The sequence below is a fragment of the Microtus oregoni genome, unplaced genomic scaffold, assembly GCF_018167655.1.
Source record: "Microtus oregoni isolate MIOR12 unplaced genomic scaffold, Mior012 000051F_ref0000332, whole genome shotgun sequence".
In the NCBI taxonomy this organism is placed as follows: Eukaryota; Metazoa; Chordata; class Mammalia; order Rodentia; family Cricetidae; genus Microtus; species Microtus oregoni.
In genome coordinates this window covers 15,364,883-15,383,658 of record NW_024543811.1, presented here as the reverse complement: position 1 = coordinate 15,383,658, position 18,776 = coordinate 15,364,883, and the positions used below count along the sequence as shown (strand labels likewise).

The 18,776-nt window shown below is 39.0% G+C and overlaps 2 protein-coding genes across 6 annotated transcripts in view; both read right to left on the bottom strand.

Annotated features, from left to right (window-relative positions):
• Window positions 1-246: 246 nt before the first annotated feature.
• On the bottom strand, window positions 247-1,209 carry LOC121437304 (N-lysine methyltransferase KMT5A-like). The gene has a single exon (XM_041637161.1). The coding sequence runs from the start codon at window positions 1,192-1,194 to the stop codon at window positions 247-249; it is 948 nt and encodes a 315-aa protein (XP_041493095.1). The 5' UTR covers window positions 1,195-1,209.
• Window positions 1,210-10,885: 9,676 nt separating this feature from the next.
• LOC121437302 (histone demethylase UTY-like) overlaps window positions 10,886-18,776 on the bottom strand; it is a 161,522-nt gene continuing 153,631 nt past the window's right edge. For all 5 annotated transcript variants that reach the window (XM_041637157.1, XM_041637154.1, XM_041637158.1 and 2 more), the window contains 3 exons: window positions 16,149-16,275; window positions 13,491-13,661; window positions 10,886-12,111 (listed from right to left, as the gene is read on the bottom strand). In XM_041637157.1, coding sequence (XP_041493091.1) covers window positions 12,085-12,111; window positions 13,491-13,661; window positions 16,149-16,275 — 325 coding nt within the window. In that variant the 3' untranslated portion in view covers window positions 10,886-12,084. The remainder of the gene's footprint in view (window positions 12,112-13,490; window positions 13,662-16,148; window positions 16,276-18,776) is intronic.

The window sequence follows — 18,776 nt, the reverse complement described above, 5'->3', positions numbered from 1 at the left end:
AATTGTATGCAAAAAAGTACAAAAACAACGAGAATATAAAAGTTTTGGTAATATAAGGCCATCTGTTCAAGTCCACCTTGGAAACCTGTAACAGATATTTAAATACTACATGAAAAGGCATCTTTAAAAGACTTTTTAAAAACATCTGAAGTAATTAGCTAAGAGTAAGTGTGTGTAAAACAAATCATTTCCCTTTGAGGGCACTTTGTCCTTTGAAGGAGGCAGAGTGGCAGGGAGGCCCTATGGTTAATGCTTCAGCCAAGGATAAGCCTCAATGGAGGCCTTGCTGCAGTCTCCATAGTCGAACAGGATCTCTTCCCCAGCTGCAATGTCACGGGAGGCGATGAGGATGAGGTGAGGCACGCCATCAATGTCATGCAGTTTGGTCTTGCAATTCCCATACCTACTATGATTGATCAGCCTTCCGAGGCGATTAGTTTCTCGAGTGGCATCCACGCAGTAGGTTTTGCTCCGATACTGAAAATAGTACATGTAGCAGCCTCTGGAGGGGTCTTGTGCATACAGAGCCTCCCGCTTCTTGGCATCGGAGATCTCAATGAGGTCCCCATGGTATTCTACCACAAAGTCTTCCCGGGAGAACTGCTTGGTGGCAATTACACCCCGGCCTTTTCCATCAATGAGATCAATCTTCATGCCTTCATCCTTCCTGCTCTCAATCAGTTCATCAATTTTTTTCTTTTCTTCAGACTGTAGCTCAGCCTTGCTCTTCCTGGAGCTCCTTCGCACCAGGTAGAAATCTGTAAGCTTTCTATTTTGCTGTGTTTTCCCTTGAGACTTTTTCCGAGGTGCCTGTTTGCCCTTGAGGGGCTTTTTCAGGGCCTGCTTGGCAACCACTGTATTGGTAGAATCACATGACGGGGGTGGAGTTTTTGGAGGCTCTGCTGCTTCAGATTTTTGGTTTGGAAAAGGAGCCAGGGGACCTCTCCTGGCCTCTTTGATTTTCTGTTCATCAGACTTCACTGAGCTTCGGATTGTATTCCCAGCATTTCTTTTCTCTTCTAGCTTCCTGTAGATTCCAGCTAATGGTTTCCCCTGGCTTTTGACCTCATGGTGTGCAACTGAGTTCTCTTCCTGAAGAGGGAAGCGCATCCCAGAGTACTTGTTTGGACTCATGTAGGCATAGATCTTTGACTGCCCCGCAAACACGTTCTCCTGCAGCCCAGCTAGGCCCATGGTGGCGCAGCCGGTGCCCTCGCCCTTGCTGCGGCCCGGCCACCAGCGCTGTCGCTGGGGCCTGGAGCGAGGCCTGGGTAGATAGGCTTTTTAAAAAGAACTTTATCCACTGACCCATCTCATTCTACTTTAGTACTTTCTATTTAACAACAACAAAAAATTATAACAATTGCCTTAATTTTGGCTAACCATTACTATGAAGACTTACAAATATTACACACACACAAATATATATATATATATACTCATGACTATACCATTTCTAAGATAACATAGTATTTCAAATTGTATAAAGGAGAATCATAACATAATCATAAACCAGTTAACCATCAGACACTATAAATTTTGTTTTGCACTTAAATTATTTCAGAAATAACAAAAATGAAACTGTAAGGCAAATATCAAAGCTGTTATTCTTTTGGTCCCTGCCCTAGCCACGCCCACTCCTTTTTAACCTCGGACCTCACCCGCCATCACTTTCACCATTACTCTCCCAGTGTACACATGGGGCTTTGCCTCTCTCCTCCTCCTCCTCCTGCTCCTCTCTCTCATTAGCCCTCATTGTTCGCCATGCTCAGAGAGTCCAGTTTTATCCCATGCTTTTTCAGTCACAGTCCAGCTGGTCTTGGTGAGCTCCCAATAGATCAGCTCCACTGTCTCAGTGGGTGGGTGCACCCCTCGTGGTCCCGACTTCTTTACTCATGTTCTCCCTCCTTCTGCTCCTCATTGGGACCTTGGGAGCTCAATCCAGTGCTCCAGTGTGGGTCTCTATCTCTATCTCCATCCATCTCCAGATGAAGGTTCTATGATGATATGCAAGATATTCGTCAGTATTGCTATAGGCTAGGTCATTTCCGGTTCCCTATCCTCAGCTGCCCAAGAAACTAACTGGGGACCTCGGCTTGGGCTCCTGGGAGCCACTCTAGGTTCAAGTCTCTTGCCAACCCTAAGGTGGTTCCCTTAACTAAGAGTTGTGCTTCCGTGCTCCCCTATCCAACCTTACTTTATTCCAACCCTCCTTTTCCTCAAGTTCCCCCCATTCTCCCCTTCTCCCTTTTCTCTCGCCATCTCCCCTTACCCCCATCCCACCCCACCCCCAAGATCTCTATTTTCTCCCCGGCCATTTTGTCTAATTCCCATAGCCAAGAGGACAACTATATGTTTTTCCTTTGGTTCACCTTCTTACTTAGCTTCTTTGGGATCACCAATTGTATACTCCATGACCCTTGTTTATGGCTAGAAACCAATTATGAGTAAGTACATCCCATGTTCATCTTTTTGGGTCTGGGATACCTCACTCAGGATAGTGTTTTCTATTTCCATCCATTTGCATGCAAAATTCGCGAAGTCATTGTTTTTTACCTCAACATAGTACTCTAATGTGTAGATATTCCACACTTTCTTCATCCATTCTTCCATTGAAGGGCATATAGGTTGTTTCCAGGTTCTGGCTATTACAAATAATACTGCTATGAACATAGTTGAACAAATGCTCTTGTCACCTGATCGGGCATCTCTTGGGTATATTCCCAAGAGTGGTATTGCTGGGTCCAGGGGTAGGTTGATCCCGAATTTCCTGAGAAACCGAAACACCGATTTCCAAAGTGGATGCACAAGATTGCATTCCCACCAGCAATGGATGAGGGTACCCCTTCCTCCACAGCCTCTCCAGCAAAGGCTATCATTGGAGTTTTTTATTTTAGCCATTCTGACAGGTGTAAGATGATATCTCAAAGTTGTTTTGATTTGCATTTCCCTGATCGCTAAGGAGGTTGAGCATGACCTTAAGTGTCTCTTGGCCATTTGAACTTCCTCTGCTGAGAATTCTCTGTTCAGTTCAGTGAGCCATTTTCTAATTGGGTTAATTAGCATTTTAAAGTCTAGTTTCCTGAGTTCTCAATATATTTTGGAGATCAGACCTTTGTCTGTTGAGGGGTTGGTGAAAATCTTCTCCCAGTCAGTAGGTTGCCTTTTTGTCTTGGTGACAGTGTCCTTTGCTTTACAGAAGCTTCTCAGTTTTTTAGGTCCCATTTATTCAAAGTTGCCCTTAATGTCTGTGCTGTTGGGGTTACACATAGGAAGCGATCTCCTGTCCCCATCTCCTGTAGGGTACTTCCCACTTTCTCTTCTATCAGGTTCAATGTGTTCTGACGTTTGTGGGTTAAAATCCGGGTCTTCTATACGATTCCATTGGTCGACTTCTCTGTTTTTATGCCAGTACCACACTGTTTTCATCACTGTAGCTCTGTAATAGAGTTTGAAGTCAGGGATGGTAATGCCTCCAGACAATCCTTTATTGTATAGGATTGTTTTTGCTATCCTGGGCTTTTTGTTTTTCCATATAAAGTTGATTATTGTCCTCTCAAGATCTGTGAAGAATTTTGATGGGATCTTGATGGGGATTGCATTGAATCTATAAATTGCCTTTGGTAGAATTGCCATTTTTAATATGTTGATCCTCCCAATCCAAGAGCAAGGGAGGTCCTTCCATTTTCTGGTATACTCAGTTTCTTTCTTCAATGCCTTAAAGTTCTTGTCAAATAGATCTTTCACTTCCTTGGTTAGAGTTACCCCAAGATATTTTATGCTGTTTGTGGCTATCGTGAAAGGTGAAGCTTCTTTGATTTCCCTCTCTGCATCCATATCCTTTGTGTATAAGAGGGCGACTGATTTTTTGGAGTTGATCTTGTATTCTGCCACGTTACTAAAGGTGTTTATCAGCTGTAAATGTTCTTTGGTGGAGTTTTGGGGGTCGCTTATGTAAACTATCATATCATCTGCAAATAACGAAAGTTTAACTTCTTCCTTTCCAATTTGAAACCCCTTGATCCCCTTATGTTGTCTTATTGCTATTGCTAGAACTTCAAGCACTATATTGAAGAGGTATGGCGAGAGTGGGCAGCCTTGTCGTGTTCCTGAGTTTAGTGGGATGGCTTTAAGTTTCTCTCCATTTAATTTGATGTTAGCTTTCGGCTTGCTGTATATAGCTTTTATTATATTTAGGTATGACCCTTGTATCCCTAATCTCTCCAAGACTTTTTATCATAAAGGGATGTTTAATTTTGTCAAATGCTTTTTCAGCATCTAATGAAATGATCATATGGTTTTTTTCTTTCAGTTTATTTATATGATGGATTACAGTGATAGATTTGCGAATGTTGAACCAGCCCTACATCCCTGGGATGAAGCCTACTTGATCATAATGGATAATTTTTCTAATGTGTTCTTGGATACGGATTGCCAGTATTTTGTTGAGGATTTTTGCGTCGATGTTCATGAGTGAGATTGGCCTGTAATTCTCTTTCTTGGTCGAGTCTTTGTGTGGTTGTGGTATCAGAATGACTGTAGCTTCATAAAAGGAATTTGGCAATGACTCTCCTGTTTCTATATTGTGAAATACATTAAGGAGTATAGGTATTAGTTCTTCTTGGAAGTTCTGGTAGAATTCCACATTGAAACCATCTGGTCCTCGGCTTTTTTTGGTAGGGAGGTTTTTGATAACCTCTTCTAATTCTTCGCGACTAACAGGTCTATTTAGATTGTTCACCTGGTTCTGGTTTAACTTTGGTATATGGTATTTATCTAAAAAAGTGTCCATTTCCTTTACATTTTCCAGTTTTGTTGCATATAGGCTTTTGTAGTAAGATCTAATGATTCTCTGAAATTCCTCTGTCTCTGTGGTTATGTCCCCCTTTTCATTTCTGATCTTATTAATTTGTAAATTCTCTCTCTGCCGTTTGATTAGTTTGGATAGGGGTTTATCAATCTTGTTGATTTTCTCCAGGAACCAGCTTTTTGTTTCATTGATTCTTTGGATTGTTTTCTGTGTTTCTATTTTGTTGATTTCAGCCCTCAGTTTGATTATTTCCAGTCTTCTACTCCTCCTAGGTGAGTCTGCTTCTTTTTTTTTTTCTAGAGCTTTCAGGTGGGCTGTTAAGTCTCCAATGTGAGCTTTCTCTGTTTTCTTTAAGTGGGCACTTAGTGCTATGAACTTTCCTCTCAGAACTGCTTTCATAGTGTCCCATAAGTTTAAGTATGTTGTTTCTTTATTTTCATTGAATTCCAGGAAGACTTTAATTTCTTTCTTAATTTCTTCCTTAATCCAGGTATGGTTCAGTAGATGACTGTTCAGTTTCCATGAGTTTGTAGGCTTTCTGGGGGTAGCATTGTTGTTGAATTCTAACTTTAATCCATGGTGATCTGATAAGACACAGGTGGTTACTAATATTGTTTTGTAACTGTGGATGTTTGCTTTGTTACCGAGTATGTGGTCGATTTTTGAGAAGGTTCCAGGAGCTGCAGAGAAGAAGGTATATTCTTTCCTCTTTGGGTGAAAAGTTCTATAGATGTCTGTTAAGTCCATTTGATTCATTACCTCCATTAATTCTATTATTTCTCTGTTAGGTTTCTGTCTGATTGACCTGTCCATTGGTGAGAGAGGAGTGTTGAAGTCTCCTACTATTAGTGTGTGCGGTTTGATGGCTGCCTTGAGTTTTAGCAATGTTTCTTTTATGTACGTGGGTGCTTTTATATTAGGGGCATAGATGTTCAGGATTGAGACTTCATCCTGATGAATTGTTCCTGTTATGAGTATAAAATGCCCCTCTCCATCTCTTCTGATTGATTTAAATTTGACGTCTACGTTGTTAGAGATTAGTATGACCACACCTGCTTGTTTCTTAGGTCCATTTGCTTGATAAGCCTTTCCCCAGCCCTTTACTCTGAGTAGGTGCCTGTCTTTGTGGTTGAGTTGTGTTTCTTTTAAACAGCAGAATGTTGGATCCGGTTTTCGTATCCAATCTCTTACCCTGTGCCTTTTAATAGGTGAATTAAGTCATTGACATTATGTGATGTTAATGACCAGTGGTTGTTAACGCTGGTCATTTTTTTAGTAGTAGAATTTGTGTGTTTCCCTTCTTTGTTTTGTGTTTGTGAAGGGTCTCTAGATGTCTGAGTTATTGTGGTCATTGTTGGACTCCTTGGTTAGTGATTTTACTTCTATTACTTTCTGTAAGGCTGGATTTGTGGCTGCGTATTGTTTAAATTTGTTTTTATCCTGGAAAATTTTATTTTCTCCATTTATAGTGAACGAAAGCTTGGCTGGATATAGTAGTCTGGGCTTGCATCCATGGTCTCTTAGTTTCTGTAGTACATCTATCCAGGACCTTCTGGCTTTCATGGTTTCCATGGAGAAGTCAGGTGTAAGTCTGATAGGTTTACCTTTGTAAGTAATTTGGCCTTTTTCCTTTGTAGCTCTTAATATTCTTTCCTTATTCTCTATGCTTTGTGTTTTGATTATTATATGGCGAGGGGATTTTTTTTTTTTGATCCAGCGTATTCGGTGTTCTGTATGCTTCTTGCACCTTCATAGGTATATCTTTCTTTAGGTTGGGAAAGTTTTCTTCTATAATTTTATTAAATATATTTTCTGGATCATTGAGCTGCACTGCTTCTCCTTCTTCTACTCCTATTATTCTTAGGTTTGGTCTTTTTATTGTGTCCCATATTTCCTGAATATTCTGTGATGAGAGTTTGTTGGACTTGCTGTTTTCTTTGATCAGTGTGTTTATTTTCTCTATGGTATCTTCAGAATCTGAGATTCTTTCATCTAACTCTTGTATTCTGTTGGTTATGCTTGTTTCTGTAGACTCTGTTTGTTTACTTAAATTTTCCATGTCCAGCGGGCCCTCTGTTTGTGTTTTCTTCTTTGCCTCCAGTTCAGTTTTCAAGTCTTGAACTGTTTCCATTATTTGTTTGATTGTTTTTCCTTGGTTTTCTAGGGTATCATTCACTGATTTATTCAATTCTTCAAACTTTCTGTTATATTTCTCATCCATTTCTATAAGGGCGTTTTTTACATGCTTTTTAAGGGCATCAATCACTTTCATGAAGTCAATCTTTTCTACTTCTTCTTGATTAAGGTGTTCATGTCCTCCCGTTGTGAGGTCACTGGTTTCTGGTGGCTTCATGTTGCTTTTCAACTTGTTGGGCGAATTCTTGCCTTGGCGTCTGCCCATCTCTTCTTCCAAATGCTCCCTTATGAATCTTCTTTTACCGGATCAGGTCTCCTTGCCTACCCAACGCTGGCTCTCCCCAACGTTGGCTCTCCCCAATGCTGTCTCTTCTGGCGCCAAGAGATCAGGCCTCCGTACTAGTGGGCAGGTCGCAAACAAAGTGCCTACCCTGCTTGGTGCAGGCAGGCGATAGAAACAAAGGGAGTCCCTCCCGCTTGAGTGCCCCAAGGATTCGGACCCAGTGCCCAGACTGGCTGGGCTGGGTGATGTTATGTGAAGAAAGAGGGCAGTGGGGCCGAAGTGGGGAGGGTTCTGGATGGGAGCTGGGTGGGCTAGGAAGAAAGAGGCGGTATACAGGGTGTGGAGGCCCTGCAGATAGCCCAAGAAGGATAGGGGGCCAAGGAACCTCTGAGCTCCCCTTCGGAGGCTGGCGCCCCGGGGCCAGAAACTCACCGCAATGCTGTTTCTCCTGGCGCCGAGAGATCAGGCCTCCGTGCTGGTGGGCAGGTCGCAAACAAAGCGACTACCAAGCTTGGTGCAGGCAGGCGATAGAAACAAAGGGAGTCCCGCCCGCTTGAGTGCCCCGAGGGTTCGGACCCAGTGCCCAGACAGGCTGGGCTGGGTGATGTTATTTGCAGAAAGAGGACAGTGGGGCCGAAGTGGGGAGGGTTCTGGATGGGAGCTGGGTGGGTTAGGAAGAAAGAGGAGGTATGCTGGGAGTGGAGGCCCTGCAGAGAGCCCAAGAAGGATAGGGGGGCCAAGGAACCTCTGAGCTCCCCTTCCCAGGCTGGCACTGTGGGGCCAGAAACTCACCCCAATGCAGGGATCATTTTTTAAGAATAACAAATGGTGCCGTGACTCGGATGATTCGCGCGCCCCGGACTTCTACCCAGGGTGGAGTTCCGGCTTTAGGACACTGAGCTCCCTCCCAGGCAGAATCAGGACCTGAGTACCTTCTCTACAATGACCCACGTGTTCCGTCTGCCTGGTTGCAGCTCCTCCAAACAACAAATCAACTAATCGTGAGTGTCCCCATCTCGGCCAGCTTAACCATCTCTTTTAACCCAAGGGATTGACCGTTGAGCTCCCGGCAACCCCTCACGGTTTTTAGGGATGGGGGGACCTCCAACCGCGGGCTTTCAGGGCCTCGGTTGTTCCCTTCGCTGGCATTCAATTCGGCTTGTCTCCTGTGCTAAGCCTGTGCCTGGGATGGCGTGTCCTTAAGCCAGCCCCTCAGCTCACCCCGGGGTCTCCAGTTCTCCCTCTTTTTCTTTTTTCATTCCTTTTCTTCCTTCTTTTCGTCGTAACTGCTGCTACGGTGCAGCATGTCGCTACAATGCAGCCTGACCTAGGCTGAATCCCTTCTGCCCACGAGTCGACTCAGCTAGGTTATAGCCCCCCCCCCATGGAATCAGACGTCTTTCCATAGGGCCTGGGTGTTCGTGCCTTCTGCATCTTGCCTTAACGGGGAGCCGTTCTCGTTGTAGGCTTGAGGTGCCACGGTTTTTGCAGGTGTTTGCACGGCCTTGACCATGGGAGCCAAGCCATCCAGACCTATCACTCCGGACTCATGCTTTAATGCCTTACACTTATCAGTCTCTGTCCAAATAAATGGCCCCATTAAAACTATACACAGCCATTTTTCAGTTCCAGCCTTTTGCCTCTTCCCTCTGCGGCTTTTGTTGTGGCATGGCGGCTCTCTAACAGAGCAGACTACACGTGGTCTCGCTAAGGACCAGATGGGTCAGGTGACTTTTTCCGCCATCTTGGCTGAGGGCCAGACCACGTGACCACACTCTCCTGGTTTTACCCTGCCTCTTCACTTGGCTTTCACTAAACTCCTCATGCTAACTCTGTTAAATGTGTTTTGAGCAACGGTTAAATGCCTTTGATAGGGCCCGTCAGAGGCGTCTATGTTGCCCAATTCTTGTTCACTCTTTCTACGTATAATAATTTATTACATCTCATTTCAGACTACAAAATATGAGTCTTATATTTTAAACTGATATGTACCTTTAAGCCTCTTAAGCTGTTCTCTACCATTGTCAGTTCTGCCACTAACCTTATATTACGAGCAGTTCTTTCCCTCTCTCTGCCTTTTTACAAATGTAAATCTCACCTGCTGAGAGCCAGTGTGGTCAAGCTCAGACCCAACTTTCCAAACAAATTCTATACTATAGTTATACCTGATAAACAGCCCTCAACTGCTCAGAGATCTGGGGAATGTAATATTTAAGTATTTAATTATTAAAAAAACTTCACAACAACAAAAAAGAGACAGGTTGGCTCCTAGCAGCAGCTCTCTGCTCCCTCCAAAGAAGACAGACACATGCAGAAAAAAGTCCTTCTGCATTTCACTTCAACTACAGAGCGCTGACCCTGCCTTTCGTCTAAAGTAAAGACCTCTCTAGACATGGACGGAATTCCAGCCGAGCTGCTCAGATCAAGGTAGGCCTGTCTTCCTACAGATTTCTTAGCCCACAGGGTCTTCTGGAGCCTGGCAGGCCCTGCGCTAAACAGCAAAGGTCAAGTGCAACCTTCAGCGACCATGGAGGACCCAAAAAAGAGTAGCTCTGGGTGCCAACCAAGTAAGTTCTCTGTCATTTTTTAATCAGTAACTCAAGTAAAATCTTATCCTTCTCAAAGATCTCTGACAGTTTGACAGCTGAGAGGTTTTGCAAGGTGACCTCACCAAACAAATTTCAAACCAAATTTATCTCTTATGCTACAGTCATTATATGTCTAAAATTTCTGCTTTCACAAACCCAAGAAGTTCTTGTGAGTTCCAGGGAGCTGAATTAAAGAATCCATCTTAAACAGGTCAGATACCCCCTCAATCCCCTGGTCCTAAATTTTTTTTTCCCTTAATTTAACTTTGTTCTTTGTTTTGCCAATACCTTAAACAGGATAAAAGATACCAGACATTCCCATGCCACAGACAACGGTCAGAAGCAAAGAGACCAGCTATGCCAGGATGTGACCAACACCCAGCCTTCTCTTGCGCCGCCCCCCCCCCCCAAAGACGATGCCCACAATCAGCCGGAAGCAGTCTTGAGAGTTCGCCGCCCCAGTTCCTTCAAACTGGAGCATCTAATTTGCTTTTTGATTAAAAGCAAGATGTGGGAATGTTATTCTTTCGGTCCCTGCCCTAGCCACGCCCACTCCTTTTTAACCTCTGACCTTTCCCGCCATCGCTCTCTCTCCGTTTCTCTCCCGGTGTACACACGGGGCTTTGCCTCTCTCCTCCCCTCTCTCTCTCTCTCTCTCTCTCTCTCTCTCTCTCTCTCTCTCTCTCTTCCCCTTTCTCTCTTTTTCTCCTTTTTATTTTTTTTTTATTTTTTTATTTTTTGGTTTTTAATAAACACTTATGGCTTCCTTATGTGTTTATGTGTCTGTTACCTGCCCGCCACCGTGCCCTCCTGCTGGTGGGAAGCTGTAGCCGCTTTTCTCATGGTGGGCTCCGCCAGCCCGCTCAGGGATCGTTTTTAAGAATAACAAAAGCAATGGGAGAAAATAGGGATGTCATTATTATACAGTAAAACAAACCTGTTTAAATAAAAAAAGCAATGTTTTCATATGAAATAAAGTCTCTATAGACCTTGCCAAGATATACTAATAATAAAATTTAGTACCTTTATCTCCCTACACACATGAGGTTGTACGAGCAAGAACACACAGAATTTCAAAGAGGTCTATTTAAAAAAAAAAAGTCCTTTAGTATACTCATATTCTAAAACAGAGGTCATCATTCTCATTAACTTTTTCATTAAAGCAAATCCTAAATGATAAGTATTTGTAAAATCTATACATATCTTATAAAATATTAACTTTGCAATTTTTTATGTCCTTAAAAACTATTTACGACAGCAATTATTAACCAGTTGTCACTGCATATGCTGCAACCTAGTCAGACTGAAAGACACTTATGGTCTTTAAAAATAAGCATACATATTTAATAATCAAATACTTTCACAAACTATCAGATATAAAAATTAAAATTTTTTTGTTTCCATGTACAGTGATATATTGAGATTTCTACATATAATACATGTGTTTACAAACACATAAAATACATATATCCATTACATTTGAAAAAGAACATAGAGTGGATCTAGTCTTTAAAACTCAAACATTGAAAAAAATCCTTTAAACAGTAAACAATTGTAATAAAAGTTAATGTCCAATGCTAAATGGCTTTATTTACACATATAAAATGTAATGTATTTGAAATTACACAACTCCTCAATATTTAATGGCATGTAAGTCTAGGAAAAATAACATTCCATTCACAAATATTTTCAAGCAATAAATATATATATAAATTTATATTTGAATCAAGATTAAAAACAAAACAGAATCCTATCAGAAATTTATTTTTCATATGCAACCCATTACATGTTTGTCTTTGCTGTTATTTATTTTTTAATCACATCAAATCATGACTTCAAAATAAGAGACAAGGAGCAGTATAAAACTTTGTCATATTATTTCAAATTTAGAAAATGTTGATAAAATTTTTTAAATTGCTAACTCTCTTGCAAAGAAACAGCCAAGTAGGATTCTATGTAATTCTGGAGAAATTAAAAAAGGTAACATACGAGCATAAATGAATCCAGCAGCCCAGAAATACATTCAAAATGTGTTTGTTAGATATATACAAATAATACGAATATACTAATTTTTTACAAAAATTAAATACATCTGGGTCAACATTATAAATCTTGGAGTAGAAGCTGTACTCTTTGTTTAGTCTCCTTATCCTCTATTCTTGAAAGATTGCATAGACACAGCTTTGAGAGAGCAGTCTTCTGAAATAACAACAAAATAAGAAACATATTTCCTGAAGAACAATGTACTCAATAATTCTGGAACATTATTAAGATGCAGAAGATAACGAAGGAGCCTACAAGTAAAAAAAAAAACCATCATATTATGGTTTTGCTACATAAGTCTGTAAAACTTGACTTTGAAAGAAATAAAATCTTTTTTTATTTATGTGCACTGGTATTTTGCTCTGTGTGAGGGTGTGAGATCTCCTGGAACTGGAATTATAGACAATTTTGAGTTGCCATGTGAGTGCTGGGAACTGAACCCAGATCCTTTGGAAGAGCTGTTAAGATAACAAAATCTCAACAGTCACTCAATGTATCCTGAAGTCAGTTCCCAAGATTCTGCTACCAAAATCTCCATAATTTCTTTTGCAGTTTTCTATTTAATCAAAAACTTTTGGAATATTCAGTTAACATTTAGTTCAAAATGTATACTAAAAAGTTAACATTTTATCAACTACCTATTGGCATAATTATCATTCTGTTCTATTACTTATTTTTGAAGACTCATTATTGTTTTAAATTCTCCCCAAACAAGATGACCGTAAACAATAACAAAATTCAGAAAACAAATTTCATGAGGCCAGCTAGTCTATAAGAGCTAGTGCTGGGACAGACTACAAAGCTACCAAGAAACCCTGTCTTGAAAAACCAAAAAAGAGGGGGGGGGGAATAAAAAGAAAATTCCAATGTAGAAATAATGCCCCTAAAATAATGCATACAACTCAAGTTTCAAAAGTTTCAAAAAACATAACTACTGGGAACAGAAGTAGTGCGACCTCAAATCATATTTATTGAAATTAAAAATCAGTTTTGTACATGGTGTAGATATACATGCAAGCGAACACCCAAACACAATATAATGATAAATAATCTAAAACACAAACAAAAAACTGTTTAATTCATCACAGAATGTTATCATATGAATTTTACATTTACTCTGGTTCCAAAAAATACTCCCATGATATAACAAGTAGAAGTGTTATATCTTGAATAAATATTGAAAAAGATTAAAATAAACATACTTCCATCTGGATATTAACTACAATAGAATTAATTAACTATCAACTAGGATCAATAACATATAGGTTGTAATATCCTAAATAGCAAAAGAGGACAACATTCTCATATATGTGTATGTGTGTGTGTATGTGTTATAAATTAAAAGGTGATGTGAAATAGACCACACGATACAGCTTACATAGATGGCTTCTTTTAATTGGGGTAAAGGGAATGGAAAAAGGGGTAAGGGAAGGGAAAAAACAACCTCTGAAGACAGCAATACAGGAGAGACAAGCAAAGGGGGGAATGGAGAAAAAGAGGGAGGGAGGGAGGGAGGGAGGGAGGGAGGGAGGGAGGGAGGGAAGGAGGGAAGAAGGGAGGGAGGGGTGGACATATTGGTACATTACAAGAAAGTTAATTAGATACTGACACTTTATATAAAATAACTTACTAATGTAAACTGGTCATAGACTTGCATCAAGTCCTCCATTTTGTACTGTTCTAGCACCACAAAATTTTCCAAATTTCCACTCGCTTTTTGTGCACAGTTCTGACAATGTACTATATATGTCTTTTGAGAATTGCTTTCATTAGTAACAAAAAGCAAGTTAAATACTTCCACCTATTTTTACACAAGAGAAAGAAGCAATAAATAAATAGCTGGAATTTAAACATCTGGCTAGAAGAAAGAACTAAAAAGATATCAATAAATACAATGAGATATCATCTATAATTAACACAGACCTAGAAGATTGAAATAGTCTTTTCCATTGAAGATTCATATTAAGATAGTTAAGTATTTGTCAAAAGACTAATTAAAGCTTATAGTGGCTTCATTAGTATTCATTTATTTTATTTTATTCATTTATTTTACTCTAAACATGTATATAATCAGATAAAAAATATTTTCCTATAATAATTCCTCATAATTTATCACTCAGTGTTTGTCTTCATTCTAGCTAGAAACCTTTAATAATTTACATAATTTACATGGAAAAAAAAACAGATAAGCAAAAACAACCCAACAACATACTTAAATGAATATAATTTGTAGTGTTTAAAAATTAGGAAACTTTAGTGTGACTCAGAAAAGTGTTCTAGCTTTCTTCCTCTTATATTAATGAAAACAAGTACAAATAAATGGGCATTCCAGAGCATTAACATGATGGTAGGTACATTTTAAAAAGAATGGAGAATTAAATAGGCTTAGATACAATAAGATAAAGATTATGTGCTAATACCAGGAAAGATACAGATCCACTTTTTTTTTGTATAAAACAAGCTATCATTTCCTTGATGCCATAACTTTTCCTTCTCCCCGATGATACCAACTTCCCTAAACCATCAAACTCCATACATGTTTGCTAACCTTTCTTCCCAAACAAAATGAAACTCAAAACAAAAGAAATAAAATTTAAATGCCTTTAATTTCTAGATTAAAAGTAAAACTCCCATTTCTTTTCTACTTCACCATTGATATCCAATCATTATATCTTAGAAAGCTCCATCAAAATCCAATGTTTTTTTTTAATATTTCCTAGACCTTCCAATATGTTACTAACAATATTCTAGTATCCTGAGTTTAAAAGACTTGGTCATGTTCAACCTGTCATCTAGTTTTATCTAATTCATTCTGTTTTTAAATAAACTGCATAACAATTAAAAAAAAACAAAATATTTAATATGCACCCTATATGTACACAAGTATGCTTGTCAAGGGACAATTCTGTAGTGTTTGATCATCAGACTTCCACTACCAAGTGACAAGTGGTTTTCTTTACTTGCTGAACCATCTTGGTCCCTCTATAGCAACTATGTCTGAAGTTCATTCCAACAATTTCCGAATAAATGACAATTCTGTCTATACTATCTCCAATTATCAAATACTTCAATTATTTCAGAGTAGCACATATTTTAAATATATCTACCAATATTCATAGTATTATAAGAATCTGAGGCCTCTCTTGAGCTAAACATGTATCTTAGAAGTACGCTCTCACTTGGTATGAACAAGTCCATTCCATCCGAAACATTTTTCCTATACCCAGAAAAAAAAAAGACTATTTTCACCCCACTGCTTACCTGCTTACTTTTTTTGACCTTTGAATATGCCCAAAGCCTGAAGATATTCTACAACAGTCAACTGTTGACTGATGAAATTGAACTCAGCCCTCAAATAAAGATGAATGGTGGGAAGCCTGCACTTTTATCTGAATTAGAAAAACCACCTTTTCTCAGTATTGATCAGTTTGTCTGTTATGCCTGGCTTCATAGTCATTAGTCATATATATATATATATATATATATATATATATATATATATATATATGTGTATGTGTGTGTGTGTGTGTGTGTGTGTGTGTGTGTGAGTGTGTGTGTGTGTGTGTGTGTGTGTGTTAGTACATTCATTGGTTGTTTATAATTGGTGTTCTGGTAAAGTGAAAAGTGCTTTTCCCCTAGTGATAGTAAACAAATCCCAAAAGTCAGTCATGCTATATAATGTGCCACTTACCTTGGTATTGTGACTAAAACCTAACAGAAATTCAGTATAGAATTACTTATATTTCTTCATATTAGACTCAAAAATTCTAGAATGTGACACTGCAATTTTGCACCAGGAATATTCACCTAGTATTAAAAGTACTGTAAAAGACTTAGTAACTTTTTGTACTACACTAAATCTAGTCTTCCAGCACCTGTACTTTTTGATATGTATTAATGCTAGTTGAAATTCTAAGGTAATTGTCATTTGGCAAAGAGTTATTGCATGTATGCCTATTTTAGAAGAAAGTGCAGTCCAATATTAAAGGTGAAATATTTTATTTTTAGGTAAGAATTTAAAATAACCATAATATGTGATTTTAATAAGAATCATGACAAAGATATAAATGATTTTATATTTTATAAAGATTAGGTACTTAGAAAAATTAACCCATCTAATGCTGATATATAATACCTATTATCACTGAAGCTTGTAGATATAAGAACTTCCAGAGTTCAAAGTCACTGACGGTTACATGAGACCATGTCTCAAAATCCAAATAAATCAATGAACCTGTAACATTAAAGAATTTACAAGAATATAACAAAATTAAGAAATGTTACTTACCTCACAGATACTACAATAAGGGGCTGGTTCATCATTTATCCGCCCATGCCATAGAACCTCTTTCCCTGCTGCAACAAGAGCTTCTCTCAAAGTCTGACATTGCTTTAGAATTTTTAAGAGACAATATCTACAATTGAAGACATTTTTAAGAGAAATTGAAAAGTGAATATTAAGAATTTTAGATTCTCCTTCACCATAGTCAATCTCCTGGCAAAGTCCAGTCACACATCCTAGGCTCCAGGCTCATTTTAGTAAGTCTACCTGAGGCTACCAATCAGCATTCTTTCAAATCCTCAGACCTATTACTAGTCCCATATCCAGTGTCCCAGGCCTACATATAGCATGCCCAATCTCCAGACCTAGGGTCACAACATACATCCTTGGTGCTGATCCAGCCCTCTGTATTAGCACTTGCAAATAAAGTACAGGCAGGCAATCAACATGTATCAATAATGACTTCAAATAACAGAGCGTTAGGCTGCTTGAATTGATTTAAAAAAATTTATATCTTTCTGCCATCTACAAAAACAAGAAGACAAAAGAAAAACCTCAGTTTTGAAGATACAAACCAAATTGAACTGAAAAGAAACAAAATAGTATTCCAATTAAATGGCACCAATAAGCAGGCAGGTGTTGCTATCTTAATATCAGAAAATAAAGATTTCATACTAAAACTAGTCAAAAGAGACAGCACTCTAATCAAGGGAATAACAAACCAAGAAGATATTATAATCCTAACCATATATTCACCAAACACCATTGCAAACAATTTAAATTTAAATTTAAAAATGTGCTACTAAAAGAAAAAACACAGATCAACTACAAACCAATACTGGTAGATGATATGAAAACCTACTTTCTCCAATATACAGGTACTTTGAAAAAACAACAGAAAAACCAGGATTAAATGACATCCTACATCAACTGAACATACCATATACATACAGAATATTCTACCTAAAAACTAATAAATATATATTCTTCTCAGCAGTCTATAGAAATTTCTCTAAAACAATGACATTCTGAGATACTAAATGAATCTTTAAAATTAGAAAAATATTAAATACTTTCATGTATATTATCTGACCATCATGAAAACAAATCTTCAGTAAATACAAACATCTATGGAGATTAAACAAATCATTACTGAAATATAAATAGATCAAAAGCATTTTAAAAATCTGGTGCTACACTGAACCTGATAGAAGAGAAAGTGGGAAGTACTCTACAACATATGGGCACAGGAGATCGCTTCCTATGTATAACCCCAGCAGCACAGACATTAAGGGCAACATTGAATAAATGGGACCTCCTGAAACTGAGAAGCTTCTGTAAAGCAAAGGACACTGTCACTAAGACAAAAAGGCAACCCACTGACTGGGAGAAGATCTTCACCAACCCCGCAACAGACAAAGGTCTGATCTCCAAAATATATAAAGAACTCAAGAAACTAGACTTTAAAAAGCTAATTAACCCAATTAAAAAAATGGGGCACTGAACTGAACAGAGAATTTTCAACAGAAGAAGTTCAAATGGCTAAAAGACACTTAAGGTCATGCTCAACCTCCTTAGCAATCAGGGAAATGCAAATCAAAACAACTTTGAGATATCATCTTACACCTGTCAGAATGGCTAAAATCAAAAACTCCATGATAGCCTTTGTTGGAGAGGCTGTGGAGGAAGGGGCACACTCATCCATTACTGGTGGGAATGCAAACTTGTGCAACCACTTTGGAAATCAGTTTGGCTGTTTCTCAGGAAATTTAGGATCAACCTACCCCTGGACCCAGCAATACCACTCTTGGGAATATACCTAAGAGATGTGCTATCATATTACAAAAGCATTTGATCAACTATGTTCATCGCAGCATCATTTGTAATAGCCAGAACCTGGAAACAATCTAGATGCCCTTCAATGGAAGAATGAATGAAGAAAGTGTGGAATATATACACAGTAGAGTACTATGCTGCGGAAAAAAAAAAAAAACAATGACACCTTGAATCTTGCATGCAAATGGATGGAAATAGAAAACACTATCCTGAGTGAGGTAACCCAGTACAAAAAGATGAACATGGGATGTACTCACTCAGTAGTGGACTCTAGCCATAAACCAAGAACACTGAGCCTATAATTTGAGATCCTAGAGAATCTAAATAAGAAGCTTAACCCAAAGAAAAACATATAGTCTTCCTCCTTGATATTGGAAATAGACAAGATTGCTGGGTAAAAATGGAAACTTGGGAGTGGGTTGGGATGGGGGTAAGGGGAAATGGGGAGAGAAAATTGAGAAGGGGAGGATGGGGAGAGCTTGGGGGAATGGGATGGTTGGGATAAAGGAAGGGTGGATAGGGGAGCAGGAAAGTATATATCTTAACATATCTGAACATGACGGACAATGAAGGCTGCTGAGAAGTCAAGGACAATGGCACTGGGTTTTGATCCTACTGCATATACTGGCTTTGTGAGAGTCTAGCCTGTTTGGATGCTCACCTTCCTAGACCTGGATGAATGGGGGAGGACCTTGGACTTCCCACAGAGCAGGGAACCCTGACTGCTCTTCATACTGGAGAGGGAGGTGTAGGAAAGTAAGGGGGTAGGAGGGGAGAGAGGGGGGAGTAGGCAGAAAT